Below are 19317 nucleotides of genomic sequence, written 5' to 3'. Positions count from 1 at the left end.
AACAGGTAGGAACTTATTGTCCACCTCTCTAGCCAATGTTAGCATAGTAATTTTAGGGTCTCAATCAATTACTAGAAGGGGAAGACACCTTGATCAGTCATCGAGGATGTTGCTTTTGCTTTTGGGAATGCTATTTCTAGGATGTTAAATATTTCTGATACAGCAATCTCATCTGGGTTCTGAGGTTCATTTAGGATACGAGTCTCTACCGATGGATCTAGACAGGCTGGTTAATTGAGTTGAATCACTCTATTCTATATGCAATATTCTATTGTGAGCCATCACCAAAGACCAGATCTATACGGTATATTCCAATAAAAACTGTTATTTCAGATAAAAGGAGCGCAACGTACAATCCCTGTGTTTTCCTCGAGCATCGGGACCTCGGTGTTTAATCGAGTCGAGACTGGTGTAGTTCTGTCTCTGCCTTTTGCTTGTCGGGACAAGTGGCGGTGATGAAGGCCGACACGCCACACATTGTCTTGTTATTATAGTTACCCAGAGTATGTTGATCTGCTATAGACAACCTGTAGGGATTGAACCACTATTTATAGTTCCGCCGAATAGAGATTTAAGGAACAGTCAAGATCTCAAAGCAGGAAATACAAAGCCTGAAGTACCTGAATCTTATTCTTATCGGAGATGAAGAATCGATCTAACCAGTCCCCTGCAACGTAATCCACGGTCCACTTTCCTTGCATCCCAATAAGTTAACCTGCGCTATAATGAATCGGGTAATAATGAGATCGCTTTTTGATAAAGTAAAGTGCGTGCTTAATTCATTTTCCCATACAAAGTTTGCATTTCCTGGGCTATTCCAGCAAGTTTATATGAGAATGGCCTGAACTAGGCACAAAATATATATCTAAAGCATAGTTACTAAGGTAATGCGGTATGGCTTCTTGGAGAGTTGAGGATAAAAGGTCACGATAAACCATGGATATCGCGGATATCGGTATAAGTTGTTAAGCTAGACGGTAGTGTAGCAGCAATACATATTCTACTCCGGGTGCGTTTACATATTGGGGATGATGAATTTAAATATGGTAGTTAGTGGTTAGGAACAGAAAAAGCCCAATGCAACCAATCATACTGGGAGAAGAGTTATGGCAGGACTGCGGATTCTAGGAAAGCAGCACGCGTATCCCTCATCGTTTTGGCGTCCGGTTTCTCCAGCCTGAGTCGAGTTTCTTCCGGCATGTCGGGTTTCTCTGGGGTTGATCTATCGTGGTATTTCACCTCCACCGTATCCTTGTACGAGACTCGCCGGTTGTCCTCTGTGTAGCGGTTGATATACACGCCCGTCAAGACGAAGCTGAGCTCTCGACAGTTTTTCACCGCCACACCTGGAGGCCTGTTGTTTGTGGCGACTTTACGGGGTGTCAAAGTAATGACCAGGTGCGTGTTGACCCCATCATCAGTCTTGAGAAAGCTGATTAATGGGTTGAAACGAACATTCGAGAGCATATAGGCTCCGGGGCCAATATATGACTTCATCAGAGCGGCTCCGCCTGCTTCGTCGGGGCTTTTGAGCGGTAATGTGTACCTGACATACTCGATTTCTGTATTCAGTGTTCCCCAGCCACTCTGCATGACGATGTGGAAGATGAGGTCCAGGGAGCCTTGGCCGTTGATGCCGATCTTGAGCCTCCACGCGAACGAGTTCATCTGGACAGCCATCAAGGCGGATGTTGCAAATTTCTCATCGAAGCGACTCTTGTCCATCACGGCTTGTGCGGTCTGCAGGTATAGTTGAGCATAGTACTCCATTGACAGTCGGCGTACCTCGACCGATGAGTCATCGGGATCGGTCCAGTGATAAATGATCCCGGGCCCTGGTTCAGGATCGTTGGGCTCACGAGACACGCCGGACGTGATGAGCTGGTCTGCCCGATTCCAAAAGTAAGTTTTCATAGGTTCATTGACAAGGTCTCCATCATCTTTCCAGGAGTTATTCGTATATGCCCTCCGGAAGGGCATCGTGATTCTGTCAGCATCGACCGCAGCTCCTGCCACGAATGACTGTTGATGGGGAGGCTGTGTGAACCAGATTTCATCCCACGAGGTGGCAGACGGGCGTTTGGAGAACAGGCAGAACATCGTGTCCACATTGACGATATCGTGGCGCAGGAGGAGGAGCTCGTCCTGGTCGATGGGCTTACCGCCCAGTCGGATTTCAACCTTCAGATCAGGAAACTTGGTGATCAAGGCCGACCGAACATAGCATCCATAAATGGGCAACGGAGGCTCAGTGTTGATCTTGGGGATTGGAGTGGTGCGATAAAGATTGATGGCGTGGAAGATGGCCTTTCGAACCTTGTCATCCTCCTGATCGATGTAGTTGGCCAAACTCAAGGCTCCGTCAATCATCGCGTTCATCCACCGGGTGTCAACTTCGAAGAACCGAACGCTCTCCTCCGGGAGATGGCCGCCATCGGTGACGAGGTAATGGGTGGGGATGTTGGAAAACACGAGCCGGTCCAGCACCCATTTGAGCACGGTCATCCAGTCTGCAGAGAATGGGGTGTTGAACTCATTGTACGGGGTCTTCGATGGCTGATCGGGATTTTCCGCATCACAGGCACTGGAAATCTCTCTGGCAGCGCGAAGAAAATGTTCCTCCGTTGCGTCTTCGATCTCTACATGGATGTTGATACGTGATCGTCCCGCATAAGATCGATCGACTGGTTTCACCGATGGGCGAAGCCAACGCCGGGATCTTGCTTGAGAGTTTGTGACAGACAGCTGTCTACTATGTTGCAATGACTGGAGAGACTGTACCAGGGATGGAAGTGACGCAATGATCTGTTCGCGAGAGCGCTCCGACAGCAGCTCCAACTGGTAGTAATACATGCCAAGGTCGTAGATGTTCTTGCGGATCAGCCCGAGACTGGTGACAAACGCTTGATCGGCAATTGCCATGGTTCGGCCCAGCTGCCAGGCGGCCGAGTAAGTAATATCCATGATGCCCAACTGTTTGTCGAGGACCTGAAGATCACTGCCCGCGTTCGAAAGCCGGTCCCAAACGTCCTCTGCGGCCACATTGGCCACCGGGATGAATGCTCCTCTTGTAAAGCAGGCGGTCGATTCACCCGTTTTGACTCGATACCGAGCCATGGTATAGCCATTCTCCAAGCGAGTCAGGACCCTGTCCTTCACACTGGCCGGGATATTGGGGGTTGTCAGATCGTCTGCCGTTACTGCAGCGCGTAGCATCTGGGAGGACAGTCCCAAGTTGACAAACTGGTTGTAGACATTTGGCGTGGTCGACGGATAGCAGCTGTAAGACCAACTGTACAGCGACGACATGGCCACGAAGTCAGAAGCCACCGGCCATTGCATGGGCTCCACCTTGTAGATTGAGACCAGATGGGCAATGCAGTTTGTTGGTTCGGTCGCAGACGTCAGTCCTGTCCGGTGCGAAAAAAGCACACTGTAGGACTGCTGGTCGTCTTCAGTGGCCGTCTTTGCCGCAACGGCCATGCCGGTCGAGTTGATGTCCCGGCGATGAGCCAGGAATCGATGCGGCCGCACATCGGGACCGCTCTCTTTCTTCAGGTTGCCATTCTCGTCCTGCTTACAGAAGAGCGTGGTAAACAGCTTCTTCCGAAGGAAGATGAGCTCAGTAGTAGTATCCTCAGTAGTCGTAGGAGTTGGCGCCACGGGCGACACCGTGTGCTGCAGCTTTGCAATGTCGTTCACCCGCAGTGGCACCGTCAGGGTCTTTGTCTGCCGGAAGTCCTCTTCCTGTTCAATGTTCGCGAAGATCCCATTGTTACCCGTCAGCTCATCTGCAGACAACTCGAGCTCGTCTTTAGTGAAGACAAGGACCGCCAGCCACGGGACGCGGTTTCGATTTGCCTCATAATCCGGCTCATTGACAAGATCGCTTCCCGGCCATTCCCACGGGGTGCTGGGGGTGTTGAACACAATATGGGGAAGGGCCTCTGCCCATTCCTGATGGCCCTGTGGCGGATAGACCGAGTGGATTTCGCCTTCTGGCAATTTAAACAGGAACTTGTCCACAAAGAATGGCTGTGTATCTCCCAGCTTGTCTTCTCCCTCGATCTTTTGTTTGGTTTCGATGGTATAGGGACCCCCGTAAAGGCCCGGGGTCATATATGAGTGAAGACGCTGGTGGCCTGGGTCGAGATAATCATCGTTAACGGCCAAGAGGCCCTGCTTTCGAAGCACAGATCGTGCATGGCGAAAGGTCAGATATCGTGGGGAGAGGTTTTTGCGTCTTCGGGCCACCATGATGCTATTCACACTCTTCTTCTGGTTCTGCTTAATTCGCTGAGGTGGACGCACTGGATTGTATTATAAAAATAAAGAGCAATTGAAAGCTGTAAAATTGCATAATCAGCTGTAATTGACCTAGATATTGGAGTGCACCTTTCTGCAGAGCCAAAAGCCAGGCCGGGGAAGAATGTCCGGCAAAGACCACATTGCATGATGAGGGGGAAGTAGAGCTGCAGGTTGGGTCACAAGCTGAGCATGATGCAGTGTGATGGGTCTAGTGCAAAGTGGCAATTGCACCACGTCACATCAGCTCATGCAGAGTCGATGCAGGCGCAACACAGAGCAGATACAGCTCTGCATAACCGCCGTGACCATACGACGGTATTTCCCGCTCGGATGACTGATGCGAGCAGCCGGAAAGAGATATAAACAGGGTTTTTCCTCTCTCCCTCTTGGACTGCCACTATCTACCCTGACTTCTCCATTCTCAAAATGTCTCTGGCTGTGATTCAAAATCCGTTGGCCCCCCCGACCGCTGCGGAGGCATTGGTCTTCTTCTATTCGACTCCCGCTGAAACCGTTGTCAATCTCGGTGTGATTCGCCCGTCGTTGTTGAACGACACGGAATACCCGTACAATGACTACAACACCGAGACTCATGTGGACGTCGTGCCTGAATCCGGCCTGGAGATTGCGTTCTACAATGGCGCCGTATGTCTTGATCATCTAATACCCCTAGGAATTGACCTAACCTGGCAACTCGACAGCCTCGAGTGTTTGGCTTCACCAAGGCTGAGCCCGATGACAAACTGAAAGGCAAGAAAGTGTCGCCAAACGAGCCGGAACCACCCACAACAACCAGGCGCCTCACTCAGCTGAGTCCGACGGTGACTCCAATCGACAAGGATAATTCAACCTCGGTGGCTATCTTCTCCAACGCACTTACCTCTGTCTATGACGGAAGTAAGGCATACATCTTTGCCATAAAGTGAGTCGCGTCGAAAAAGGAAGACAAAACAGTCCTCGCAGGCTCAAAGACGGCGAAACGAATGAAGTCGAGCTGGTCTATTATACTCTGAGCACGAGAACTCCTCATGCCGCTGTCACGAACCTGACCGCGCGTTGGGATACTCAATTGGCCGCCATTATCACCCCCGCCGGCCAACACCGCTACTTTTTCCAACCCGATGAGAATACCATCCGATGGAAAGAAATCGATGGGAGTGTCTGTAAGTCGACCGATGAATAAAAATAAGATAAAAGAAAGCATCAGTTGACGGAGCACCGCAGTCAAGGACGTTCCCAATGTGGTGGCTTGGAAAAACACCCCGATTGCGGTGACCCACGGGTATACCGAGCCCGGCGAGAAGCCCCGATACCTCTATCTCTACTTTGTGGCCGATGAAAACAACCGAATCTATCGGACGAGATATGAGTATGAGAAAGAGGCGGAAAAGGAAGAGGACAAGTGGGACAAGCAGCCACTGCAACTGGACACCAGAGTAATCAACCAGCCTTGGAGATGGCTCAAGGTGATTCCGTTTGATGAGCAGAAGAACGTTGTTTTCTTCTTCGATCACGAAGACACGCTGATCAAAATCGAGGACAACCTCAACAATAGCCCTGCTCGTGCAGTGCCGGTGAAGCCGATCCACGAGAACTAGGGAGATGCTTGCTTTGCGTTTGTCTGTAGACGGTTTTGTTCCGACTCGAGTCACTCTCTCAATGAAATTACCAATATGCATATTTCTTTTTCACATCACGTAATAGCCACGCATCCAAGAATCATCGGTCGACGATGATGGTTGACATGGAACGACCAGCATAGGCGACCGGATATTTCTTTTGGTCTAGCGGTATTTTCTGGTTGATACCATCGCTTGTCTCCCTCATGCCGATCTTCTACTCGATCTGCTCTCCTGCAGATGCAGCAACTACTGCAAGCCTGGTGGGTCTTGCCACCGGTAGTGTGAGGAGAGGACAACGCATCCTGGCCTGTAGAAGTTGGGATGAATCTGGATCGATGGATAGACGGCTGATGGCTCGACGGACCGGTCCTAGAGCATCCAAACAATAAAAGCGCCATCGTGTCCATCAACCATGACCCCAAATAGCAGGACCATTTCTTCTTCACCACCCTCCAAGTATTCATCCATCACTACTTTTTCTTCCATTCTCCAGCATGGCATCCTCTTCCCCCCTGGTCGTGCCGGTCAAGTTGGATGCCTTTGTGCTGAACCCCGCCGTGTGCGATGGCGTCGAGGCCAGCGAGGCCAAAATCGCGCCGATCACGCAGCCCAACTACAGCTATCTCCGGCTGCAGAACGACCTGCTGCAGAATGACGTGATCCGGCCCATTGAGCTGCACGCCGCTGCCCCGCACGACAAGAACACGCGGATTTCCCACTTGGGGCTGGTCAATGGGCAGGTGCCGGACACGCCGCAGCTCCGTCCAGAGCGACTGGGCGTGTATCTGCACTGGATGATCCCTCGAGCCTACCGCACGGGAGCTGCAGCCACGGGGCCAGACGCGGATCGATCCAGACGCCGTCGAGGAGTGACCCCTCATCTGGGGCTGCATGACAGTCCAGCGCTGCAGATGCCCGTCTTCCCCGAGACGCCCAATCGGTGGCTGGTCGTCCGTCGCATCCACCAGGACAAACCAGTGGCCCCTGCGGATGCGCACTGCCAGCCCGTGACAGCCTGGGTTGTGGAGAGCGACTGGATGAGAACGATCGACCAGTTCAACGACACCAACGACGACCTGTGGGACATTGAAGCCAGCGTCTCCCCCTATCTGAAGACCGGCGGTCTCGATCCCAATGCCGGATCCACGCTCGACCAGCAGGCGGAAGTGTTTATCGGCGGCCGGGAAAAAGCCGCCGACTGGAAGGCCGAGCAGAGCGCAGGGCGAGAGCGCGTCTCGCTGGGCATCCTCAACTCCTCCAACCAGCTCTTCGCCGACTACCAACCCCACAACACCAATGTCTTTTCGACGATCGACACTTTTCAGTGTGACGATGGACGATATCTCACCGAGGCGACAGCGGACTACTTTGTGCTGGGCTGGCATGCAGACGAGGATGACGACCTCCTGCATCTCGGTCGCCAGGACATCACTCGAGGCGAGCGTCTGGATGCGTTGTCCCTCGCTCTGCATGGTGCCAGTGCAGAAGAACCTGTTGAAGAGGTCCAAAAGTGGTTGGAGTCCAAGGAAAACGGGAGAATTCTGTGTCATGGCGCCATGTACGACGTGAAATGGCACGCTACCCAGGAACCCACCACCGTCCCCGCCGACGAGATTGCACAGGATTTCCAGGCCAATGAGTCGGTGGCTGTCGGCACAACTGCTTTGGACGCGTTACTGGCGTACGTCAGACCACATCAGGTGAAGGATGCGGAAGACGTGCTCGCAGCCCTCGGTCCATTGCTGCAGGCACAGAGCGAAAGCATCGAGGATCGTCGTGCGGCAGCAGACGAGGTCCAGAACTACAACTTTTCGCGCTACGCCGGTGGCTCCAAGTACATGCTGGAAATCGACCAGGACAACCCCGCTGCACCCCCGTCGCCCACCGCGGTCGAGTTGCTCGCAAAGCTCAATGCGAGCCAGACACTGCAGGACTCCACCGCAAGGCAGCTGCAGCAACTCCGATGGGACCTATTCGCGCTGTGGTGGAGGTTCTCGACCGACAAGCAGCGTCAGGAGCAGACGGAAAAGTACCAGGCGGAGACAGACGAACTTCGGAGGAAAATCGTTGCCCTCGAGGCGGCTGTCATAGCCCAGGACGAGGCGATCAAAGCGACCCAAGCGGAGATCAAGCAAGAGGTGTCTGTAGAGCTCAAGGAGGCAACCGCGCCTGCCTTCAGCCAACAGCAGGATCCGACCATCCTCCTGGGCAATGTCCAATCCGGCTGGCCGGTGGATTACCTCGATGCTCTCAAAGTCCGCCTGCCAACGCAGATCGACCAGGCTGGCTTACCTGAGATACCCGAGACGGACGACTATGGGCTGCAATACCAGTTCTTACCGGACACGTTGAAGGATACTGCGGAGCTACTGGCACGCGAATTCATACGCTATGCCAACAAGGACAGCCAGAGCTCCCGTCAGCAGCCAGAGTTCACTCCCCCATTGTATCATGAGGATGAGCGCGATCAGTGGAAGGATCGGCAGCCTTGGTTCCCACTGTTCTTAGAGTGGGAGGCCGAATACGTCCACATCGACTACGAGCACTGGGATATGGAAGAGCGAGCCACTGGGAATGATGACCCCAAATTCCGATACACAGTCAAACCAAAACCTCTCTGGGATCTCCAGATTGCAGATAGACGAACGATCACAGGGAGGATTCTTCTCCTTCCCCAAGCAGCGTTTTCGCTACAAGCCCAACTTGAGCGTCTCTACAGCAGCACGCCCGAAGAGGTACTTGACAAGACTGGCACGACCAAGGAGCAGCGAGACGCTCTCCTGAAAGACGTCACCAAGCTGCCCTTTATCTCGGCTCCCCTGGATGGATTCACAAACCATCTCCTCACATTGGCGGAGGGTAGCCACCTCAAGCCTAACAACCGACACCCTGGTGGACAACCACAGCCCCTCGAAGATGCCTACACATTCTCGGAGGAGATTGGCATTGGTGAATCTGAGGTCAAAAAGATGGGGTTGGAGACCGATCTAACCCCATACGCATCATTGGTTCGACTATCTCACACCGAAGACAATGATCTTCCTGCCTTTAAGCCAGTCACCCATGGTCAGTTCAAGCTGACCAAGTTGAATTTCTTTGACAAGTTTGGCCAGGCCGCCTGTGTCATTGATCCTCGTCGGGATCATGACGACTATGTGTGTCCGTGTATTGGGGAATACTACGAGCCGCAAGTGTACAATGACGGTTCCAATGATTGGCCAAATGTGGTCGACCAGCCAAGGAACCCCGGCGAATGCGAGTTCCTTCAGATGCCACCTAGCATCAATCAGCAATCACGGCTGCATATGAACTTTGTCACTTTCGACGAGTACCAACAACAGCCGTACTGGCGGCCAGTCACCGAGTGGGAGAATCCAATCTGGGGCTGGGTGTTGGTTAACTATGTCAACTATGGCATTCAATTCTTTCTTCCCGATGGTACCTTCTATCGTGAAGTCCGTGTTGCCGCGCCCAATCACCCTAATGGCACCCAGGCCACGGACAAATGGCTACCCTTTGAGCCTCCATCCACCGATCACCCTCGCCAGCTAGACAGATTGATCGATCAGTTTACCAACAAGGAGGTCAACAAGGACTGCCGCGAATATCTGCTCGCTTTTATGGACCTTATCACTGCCGCTACTCTCCGTGCCAAGTCTGTTCCTGGAGCATACAGCCAGTGTGTCAATTCCCTGATCGGTCGACCGCTCGCTCTGACCAATGCTGGTATTTCTCTTGAGCTTGGAAGCGACGCCAAACGCGGCCAATCTACATTCGAAGATCAGGAGTTCAAGCGCCTGCCACGGACCCTGCTACCTGAGAAGGGAAATTCTGTGAATCCTCCGCCGCAGTATTCATTTCCCCTGAAGTTAGGCGACAAAGATCGATCTTACGACGGCCTAGTGGGATACTTCCGTGCCTTTGACGAATTCGAAGAGGAGGACGCCCTAGACCTTGGACGCCTGTACACACCATACCCCCGCGAGGATCCGGACAAGTTTCCGTCGGACCAGATCCATTTGATTGGCAACGAGAATTTCCCGAAACTTCGAGCGTTCTGGTTGGATCCAGAGGAATATACTACACTGGAGGACGGCACAGCCAAGTTCACCGTTGACCGGCACAGGAAGCAAACCGCCTATTGCTTTCTCATGGATCCCTTCAGCCCGGTCAATGCCTATTCGAGCATTCTTCCTATTGAGCCATTGGCCCTCCCACCCTGGACGTGGGAATCTGCCTTGAAACGCATGACGGCTTTCTTTCACTTTGGCCCTCTTGTGGTGGCCGATGATGTTCCCAGATACGATGCCACCAAGCGCTTGAAACAGGATTACGACCTGACAAAGGAGGGAGAGGACAGTGAGACAGTGCCTGGGAACAATATCAAATTGCCTTCGTTGGGCGTGGCGGAATGGAGCTGGCTCCAACCCTACCCCGACCCTGAGGCGAGTGGCGATACGGCACAGGTCTCGAGAGCGGGCGGGGATAGTAAAGCGGAAGAGGTGTACATGGCACTGGACATTGGCGCGATTGACCCGGTGCCTACGTGGGAAAAGGGGCCTCTGACGGCCGTGGAGGGATTTTTGCAGATGAAGCGAGCTATCACGGCGCCAGAGACTTAGTGATTTCCTTTTACCTAGTTCGAGCTAAGATTTACCATGACTTTTGCTTTCTATTCTATCTTTTACTGCGGATGCTCAAAAGTCGATTATATGAATATATCACGTTCACAACTATCTAAAATAACCACAGACTGTCCTACCCTGCCACTTTTGTATGTGAGAGCCAAATAATATATGTAATGATGATAACACTTTTGATATTGTCATAATCTACATGTTCTAGTCATCAAACCACAGTTTAGATGCGTGGCAATACCACTATCTAATGATGAAATTCCATGTTCCCACTCTGAATCAAAAAAGTAATGATCACTCCATCATCGAACAGAAACTGATAAGGCAACGATGAAAAGGTTATTTACAAATATCCCCGTGGTGATTACATCCAAACCCACTCAGTGCGGAATGCGCTATAGCGGAAAACTCAATAAAATACCTAAATAGAAGTCATTTTTTCTTCTGAATCAGCCAGCGCCCTGACCCCTATCCCTGCAGATTCTCTGACAAACTGTATCACCTTGCCATCCTATTTTCGTGCTTTCAAGCGATCGGCTCCTGCAGCCTGGATCACATCACACCTCAGCTTGCCCCGCATTTGCACCATCGATCGTACTTTTGGCATCGTCGGCATCGATTACTTGTTTTTACGGTTTTCTTTCACACCAGGTATTCGAATTACGACTCGGTAATGGTGGCTTCAGCTGAAGGCTGCAGATGGGATATGCAACCTGCACACTCCGAGGATGAGTTGTCTTTTGCAGTGTCGAAAACCCCTTAAATGTGTGTCTGAGATGCATGAAGGGGGACCAGCTGGTGAGGGGAAATCTCAACAAGATGGCTGGACTCGAAGGAGAGTGCGATCTATTACGTGATTCCAAATATTCGGATTGAATAATTGCGTATACAGACAGTGAGTGTACCGCTTTTCATCTTGGATTGATAATTGACCGGGGAAAATAACGACTTCGTGCTGAATGATCGTGTGTAGAGAGCTTAAAGCGAACAGCCCACTGGTGAACGGACCAGCGTCTCCATCATGGGAGTGTTCAGAGTCGATTCGGTTCACATATCGGTTGTGCGAGGAGACTCTGCGATCCACCTTCTCGTGGAGGAAACAGGCAAAAAGCCAAAAGTCCATGCGGCGGTTTTGATAGACGGAGGGGACAAAATCGCTGCGGACAGGTTTGTCCAAGTGAGCAGCAAAGCCGGGAAGCATTCCATTCTCTCGACTATCGATTGGATTGAGCAGACATACGATTGCAGCCAGATGAACAATGGCAAACTCCAATTCAACTCGATTGTGATTACCCATTGGGACCAGGATCACTACGATGGGATTGCAAACATCTTGTCCGGTGAAGCTGCAAAAGGCAATCTAACCACGCTGTCCTGGTTGAAATGGGCTGGAGATGTTCCGCAGACCTGCTTCTATGCGCCCTGGGATCCTCCGCCAGGAGATCCGTCGAGACTCTTTACGTTTGGCCCAGCGGATGAGAAAAAGCAGTATGTTTACATCACTTACCCCAAGGACAAAACAGCGAAATTTGCCCAGTATCGCAGCACGGGAAAGGTGAATAATGCAACGGCCGATGGGCTATGGTCTGTCCTGGGTGTCAACCTGTTCAACAACAAGCCGCTGACCACGACGACTCCGGCTGATACCATCACTCCAACAGCGTTGGTGAAAAGCAACCCGCCCGATAATGCTGCTCACCCAGGCCTGTACTGCGTCGGGGTCCGATATTCCTGTCTGGTCAAGAAGACTTGGGACCTTACAAAGGGAATCCCAGATGGCCATAGTCCTCATATTATTCCCGGGGAGGAGGCCGGTCCGAGTAACGAGGTCTCCATTGCTGCAATGGTCATGTGGAAAGCAGCGGACGGAAAGAGCCCTCCTCGTGTATCTCATTACTTTGCCGGAGACCTTGGCCAAACCGAAGAAGAGAGGATCTTGAAATGGTTGGAAAGCGATCAAGTCAATGAAATCACCAGCATGAAAGCAAGCCATCACTCAGCAACCAATGCGACTCAAATCGACATGTTTGAGAGGTTCAAGCCCCTGAACACATACATCCCATCTCCGACCTTTCCTTCACACGGCCATCCTTGTGAGCACCTTGTCCCCTCAAGATCTTCGACTGCTAACCAGATCCACTAGCTTGGGAGTTTATCTTTGTCTGGAATCTGTACTGCGCGACAAGGCCTACCAGCGCAACGGCACCTCGCTTAGTCTGCGCCGCCTATCCCCCATATCTCTGGCAGGAGAATGGAGATTATACTGATGATCTTGAGAAGATGCAACTCTTGGGCTTCGGAAAATCAAAGAATGCCAAGGAATTCCGGGAGGAGCTGAACAAAAGGGTGGCCACGTTAAACGCTGCCCGGGCCCAAAGTTTTTCTGTGGATAATGACTTCGACAAGTACGTCGACAAGACGAAAGATGAGCAGAGAACATACATCGCAGAACGCATGACCGCGATTCTTAAAGCGCGTGTTTTTCCGACGGCAGACCATCATCCTGCTTTGAACTCGGCTTTTGTAAAGCTGGGCAGTTGCAAAAATGATCTGAAAGGACTGGACCTGGTGGTCATTCAATCGTACGCCGACAAGGCCAAGGACGGACCTTTTCTTTACAAGAACTCGGGCAGCGCGGAGTTGGCTTTGACGGGAGCCACAATAGCTCAACCAGCGAGAAGATCAGCCCGTTTGGCAACGAAGCAACACGCGGCGACTGCTGCTGTAAAAAGACCCCCTCCACCTGTATCGCCGGCTACCGCCAAAAAGAAGAAAGGGAACACAGGACCAAAAGCCGAAGAGGAGGGAACTGACGGCTGGCTGCTCGGCGTGGTCGAGGTTGCTGAAGGCACGTTCTTTGTGCCTCCGGAAACGAATCCAGGTGAAATAAGTTACGGAGATGACGAGGAAGACTCTTCCGTTGCTGTCCTTACTGGAATACGGGATCAGATGGGCCAAGTCTCAACCCAAGTCGAGAGGTGTATCGCCGTAGATCCAACTCCTGCGGAAGGGGTACTATCTCTTCTCCAGCACCGTCGATGCAGAGGATATCGCTGAAGAGATTGAGCACCATATTCTCGAGCCGGGTCCTCTGGATGAATTTGTTGGCGCGCTCCATTGTGGTGTGCTTTGTCTGACAGAAAAGCCCGAGGTCGATGCAGAAGCTACTCTGGAGGATGGGGTGGATGAATGGGGAACCTGGTTGCAAGACGTTCTCGGTGCTCAGAACGTGTCGCTGCTGCGAGGTCCTGCTGAGGAAGAAGGAGGAGAAGAAGAAGAAGAAGAAGAAGAAGAAGAAGAAAGTGGCGGTGAAGATGGAGGAGATGAAGATGATGAAGACGTGGGCTTCACCGTCCGTGGCTTCAATATGCAGGTTCCTCTGGAACCGATTGCCAGTGAAACGGCAAACCCCAATCCCACCCTGCTGGACTTTACCACAGACCCTGCCGTCCTGCAAAAGACATTTGGGCCCACGGAATTCATTGCGGAAGACGGCCTCTTGACTGACCACATCGTACTGGTTTTCGGACTGTCCGGAGTCGTCAGCGGACCTACCTCGGTGGCCATCAACGAGATCATACAGTTCATCGGCCTCCGAGATTGGTTCGGGGATCCAGCTGGTGATTCGATCCACCCCCTCATGGCCCTACTGGGTGTTTTGAAGGTGAGACTGCCCTCCACCCCGGATGAGACTGAAGAAGGCCGAAACGCGGTCTGGTTTGCCCCGGGGGATACCTACCGGACCACCATCCGTCTGCAATTACCGTTACAGTCAGACGGACAGGAGGAGCTCAATGAGTTTCTGGACCTGTTCAAAATATCGTTGAGTCAGCCTACTGTGATTGCGCGGCGATCAAGCACCTGGTCGACCAACGGGGAAGAGGTCGTGATTGAAACACAAGGCAGTCTGATTCTGCGAGCGACGGCAACGATCAACGGGAGCATTACGCTCGATTGTACATTGGAATTCAATCCAACCGTGACGACCATCACTCTGACGAATTCCACCGCCGGTGCTGTCACACTGGATGGCATTCTCGGTTGGGTGACTGCAGTTCTAGAACTCACCCCCAGCTTTGATATTCGTGACCTCCAAGGCAAACAGACACCTTCATTTGAGCTGGGGGATATCGAGTTTCGTCGAATAATACTTGACCTGGTCAGAGATCCCATCACGGGCAACAAGACGATATCCGGCTTCAGCTTGCATGCTGAGGTCGTAATGCGCCTCGGCTCACAGAAAGATCCAATCCTATTTTGTCTTTCGTATACATACGATGCCGCTGATGGGAGTTCCGTGCAAGCTCATCTATGGGGCAGTAAGTTGGCCACGATGTCCAGATACTGAGAGAAAGTGAACGCTGACAGCTACAGAGCCTCCATCCAAACCGAGTGAAACAGAGCAGCTGGTCATGCCAGAATACGAAGACTTCCACTATCTAGCTCCCATCACTATCACGGAAGATGAATGGGCATCAACATTGGATCTCATTGCCCTGGGGGGGTTTGACAAAGCTCCAGCCTTCCTACCTACCCAGGTTCTCCAGGCTGAATTCATTGCCAATGCGGAAGGCCTTTACTTGACAGGCACGCTGGTTCCAAAACCACCAGATGAAGGCGACAAGGCTCCTATCTTCACCATAGCATCCGCTACCCTGGAGATCTGGTATGGCTGGGGACAGAGCCAACCCGTTGTCTCTGTGGCTGGCCCGGGATTCGGCGGTGGCTTCTACGTCAAGGCATTGATGACACAGCCTGAGGGCTCCAAATATGGCGCGCCCACCCAGCTTACCGGAGCGATCACCTATGAGTCGGAGGCAAGAGAATGGCAGTTATACGGGTCGATGGACCACTTTTTTGCCTCGACGTTGGCTCAATTCTTCTCCGATGATGTCCGAGGAGCTGTCATTCCGATGATTGAATCCATTGAGGTGAGGGGTCTCGAAGTGCTCTATTCATTTGACGCCGTTGGCAAGACATCATCATTCGGAATCAAAGGAGATCTCGTCCTGGGTCAGCATGTCTTCTCCCTGGCCTATAACCATTTTGGGAACACCTGGGACTTTACTGCTGGCCTGAGAATCGACCAAGACCCATCGGTCGAGTCTGATGCGGGCAGTATGCTGACATCTTTCCTGGGTGATGACCTAAAATTGCCCGACTTCCTGGTAAATATCCTGGTGCCAACCAGCACCAAGGACTTGATGGAGATCAAAATCGAGAGGGAAAAGCTGGGGAGCAATACTCGAGACAGTCTGGTTGTGATTGCCACCTGGTTGATGGACGATCGCCTGTTGCAGTTTATCCAATTTCGTCAGGTCCCGGCAGACCCAGCAGGACAACCAGGGCCTGTCCGGCGAATTGTCATCGCCTCACTAATGGCATTTCCGGCTGTAAACGTACCCATGATCGGCGACATTGCCCAGCCGTTCGATCAGGCCCTATTCCTTTGGGCCCAAGCAGAAGGTGGTGATGGAATTCCACGAGGTGAGCTGGAAAGCATCAATGAAATACTACGCAGTTCGACTCCGGCGAAGCTTACCATTCCATTCAAGGCACTTGGCAATAGAAGTGAGCCTGACGAGCCTCCCAACCCTGACAAGCCTGAAGATGTCGTTCTGGCCAATGGGCTACACTTCATGGTCGTCGCATTTACCACCCGTGGTCACCTAGAGGTTATCATTGATTATGCCTTCAGCATCGGAAAGGAATCAGGATCGAAAGCCGTGATTTCCCAGGGCGATACCGAGAAAGGAGAGAGAATGGAGCCCTTTGCTAAATCTGCAGGTCCTCTCAATATCAAAAGCATTGGACTACGCTACTCGACTGGTCTTTACAACGACCAATCAATCCTCTCTATCAGAATCGACGCCTCGATTATGGTAGGCCCAGTCGAATTCTCCCTGATAGGATTCAGTATCGACTTTGATTTCGCCAAAGAAGGTGCGAGCTTGCATAGCCCACCGCTCCCCGGTTTCTCTCTAGAAGGACTGCAGGCCGCCTATGACCGACCGCCGATTGAGATTGCCGGAATGCTCCAGATTGGAAAAGAAGTCGGACGTGAATACTACCAAGGTGCCTTGATGATCAGCTACATGCCTTGGCAGTTCCAAGCCGCTGGGTACTGGGGCTACACGACAAAGCCAGATATCAAAAACTTCGAGACGGTGTTTGTCTACTGTGTCCTCCGTGGCCCGCTCATCACCTTCCAGTTTGTGAGCATCGAAGGGATCTGTGGAGGTTTTGGTTATAATTCAAAACTCACGTACCCCACGGTGAAAGATGTGATTGACTTTCCTTTGATCAAGGATGGGGCCACTGCAAGGCCACCCGATGATGACACCCCTCTCAACGCCCTACAGAATATGCTTGATACGAAATGGTTTGCGCCGCAGGACGAGTCGTTCTGGGTTGCTGCTGGTCTCACCGTGAAGGCGTTCCAGATCCTCAGTGTACAAGCCGTGGTTGCGGTGCAGTGGAACCCATATGTTGAGCTTGGGATCTTTGCAGTGGCTACCGCCAGTATCCCCGGAGGAAAGAGTGGGCGGCAATTCGCCTTTGTGCAACTGGGTATTGTGGCCACGGTCAGCTTCGAAACGGGTATCTTGAAGATTGAGGGTGAACTGACGCCTGCGTCCTACATCCTGGACCCGAACTGTCATTTAACGGGAGGGTTCGCCTTGTACAGCTGGTTTGACAGCAAGGATTCCAACCTGCGAGGTGACTGGGTGTTTACTATCGGCGGCTATCACCCTTCCTTCAAGAAGCCATCTCAATATCCCGACGTGTCCAGACTAGGGATCAGCTGGCAGTTTGAAAAATCCATTAGCATCACTGGCAACTCCTACTTTGCCATTACGCCAAAGACCTGCATGGGTGGTGGTCGATTGGAGCTGAAGTTGTCTCTGAACCCACTCTACGCATGGTTTATCGCGTTTGTCGACTTCCTGATCAATTACAAGCCCTTCTTTTTCATGGCTGAAGGAGGCATCTCCGTTGGAGTCCAGTTCACCCTAGACCTCTGGCTGGTGACGATCAAGATCAAGGTGGAACTCAGCGCCCGGCTATACATCCAGGGACCACCCATCGGTGGCACCGTTCACGTCAACTTCTGGGTCTTTGGCTTTGATATTGACTTTGGCAGCAAGTCCAATGAGACGTCGCAGCCCTTGCCACTGACTGACTTTATCGAGCTCGTCCTGCAGAGTCATACTTCTGGTCCCACTGCCCTTCTCACTTCCTCATAACCCGCCCAGACCACAGACGGGACCATTGCGGATGGCCACATTTTTGCCGTCGAAGAGGGACTCATACCTCAGGGAGAAATCGAGTCCAGACCTAGCACGGAGCAGTGGGTTGTGGACATGGCCACATTCGAGTTTTTCTGTCAACTGCAAATTCCCCATCGATAACGCGACCGTTTACACATTGAAGGTCACGGGTGAGGAAGATAGTAGGAGTCTGGTACCTCCTGGTGAAGAAGTGGACTCGCTCAGCGCAAGGCCGATGCACAAACTAGGCAGCATCAGCTCGACCTTGACCATATCCATCAAGCGCGACGAAATGAAGGAGTTGGACGAGGAAGGGACCGAGACGGCCTGGGATGATAATGAAGCTCTCTACAGTGACGTTCCTGCTGCCCTTTTTGGCAAATGTACGTACCCTAGCCCTTTCCTTGGTCTAATTGTCTGCTAAACTAATTTTCTCTCAGATGATTCCTTGAAAGACCCCGGAAAGGTCAAGAACCCCCAATCTCTATTGAACGGAACATCGGAGAAGACCCTCCACGTCATGTCGGGCGTTCGACTCCGCAGACCTGGCGACAAATTCTCCATCGATCCAGATGTCTCCTACAATGTGGAGTTGTTCCAGCTCTCCAACATCAAACCCACGTTCAAGATCCCCGACAGTCCAGGACGCTCTGAGGAGCTTGAGGGTGCGCCGTGGCCAGATACACCGGGTTCAAATCACTGGGAGACAGTGAGAGACACATGGACGACCCCGGGTGCTGGAGCACCGGCGGCCGAACAGGCCGCTACTCTATGGCAAGAGCTGGGGTTGAACAAGTTCGGCTGGGACACAGAGCGTCTCAAGGGCTCTGATTCCATCTTTACTGGCGCTCAGCCACAGAGGCTCCTTGACGATCTTGAGAAACATTATCTGTGGGCACCGCTGCTGAGTCGTGGATAGAAATTGTGCCCTGTGAGAGGGATCTTGTTGATTATAGTTTATACACTGGACTCAATCATAACATTATTTCTTATGGAGCTCTTATCCAGAGAATCAGGGCGTCAGTGAGCCGCATGGTCTAGACCCTCCTGGTATTAACTGTACTTAAATCTGTGTGTAGTTGGGTGATGATCAACAATCCCTGTCGCTGTATGCTGATACATTTTCCGTATATATATACTGGGGACCATAAAAGATAATATAGAAGTAGCAGTAGTGACCTCTTACCTTACCAAAGCAATAACTATCAATGACCCAAAAACAGACACCACTTGCTCATAAAAGAAAACACAATACCCCACTCAACAACAGTCTCCCCAATGACACTATGTCCCCATTCCAGAATCCTCGCACTCCATGATCACGGACAATAGGCAGATCACACCCAGGGTTTGATCAAGTCAAATGGCTAGATTATACATACAGTGATAACACCTGTCAGAACACTCATTCCAAAGGTAAAGGCACCGGGTTTGATATCCTCAGCTCTGGCAGCCTCTTTAAGGTTGCTGTAAGTGACC

The 19317-nt window shown here is 51.9% G+C and overlaps 4 protein-coding genes across 4 annotated transcripts; 3 read left to right on the top strand and 1 right to left on the bottom strand.

The window, feature by feature from the left end:
* Positions 1-927: 927 nt before the first annotated feature.
* On the bottom strand, positions 928-4414 carry ASPWEDRAFT_41237 (uncharacterized protein). Its single transcript, XM_040835508.1, has one exon. It carries the CDS (start codon positions 4255-4257, stop codon positions 1105-1107), a length of 3153 nt encoding a protein of 1050 aa, XP_040689685.1. The 5' UTR covers positions 4258-4414; the 3' UTR covers positions 928-1104.
* A 320-nt stretch (positions 4415-4734) lies between these two features.
* ASPWEDRAFT_172793 (uncharacterized protein) lies at positions 4735-5906 on the top strand (the record flags this gene model as incomplete). The annotated part of the gene is made up of 4 exons (XM_040830978.1): positions 4735-4953; positions 5010-5230; positions 5272-5471; positions 5533-5906. The coding sequence occupies 4 exons, from the start codon at positions 4735-4737 to the stop codon at positions 5904-5906; spliced, it is 1014 nt and encodes a 337-aa protein (XP_040689684.1).
* Positions 5907-6424: 518 nt separating this feature from the next.
* Positions 6425-10552, top strand: ASPWEDRAFT_110740 (coiled-coil domain-containing protein; the record flags this gene model as incomplete). The annotated part of the gene is made up of 1 exon (XM_040828202.1): positions 6425-10552. One exon carries the CDS (start codon positions 6425-6427, stop codon positions 10550-10552), a length of 4128 nt encoding a protein of 1375 aa, XP_040689683.1.
* A 1036-nt stretch (positions 10553-11588) lies between these two features.
* Positions 11589-18757, top strand: ASPWEDRAFT_28594 (uncharacterized protein; the record flags this gene model as incomplete). Its single annotated transcript, XM_040833160.1, has 6 exons — positions 11589-12660; positions 12711-13545; positions 13598-14886; positions 14942-17714; positions 17761-18221; positions 18279-18757. 6 exons carry the CDS (start codon positions 11589-11591, stop codon positions 18755-18757), a joined length of 6909 nt encoding a protein of 2302 aa, XP_040689682.1.
* Positions 18758-19317: the final 560 nt, after the last annotated feature.

This window comes from Aspergillus wentii, assembly GCF_001890725.1.
Source record: "Aspergillus wentii DTO 134E9 unplaced genomic scaffold ASPWEscaffold_4, whole genome shotgun sequence".
Classification (NCBI taxonomy): domain Eukaryota; kingdom Fungi; phylum Ascomycota; class Eurotiomycetes; order Eurotiales; family Aspergillaceae; genus Aspergillus; species Aspergillus wentii.
The sequence above is the reverse complement of the archived record's forward strand: the minus strand, read 5'-3'. Positions and strand labels throughout refer to the sequence as shown.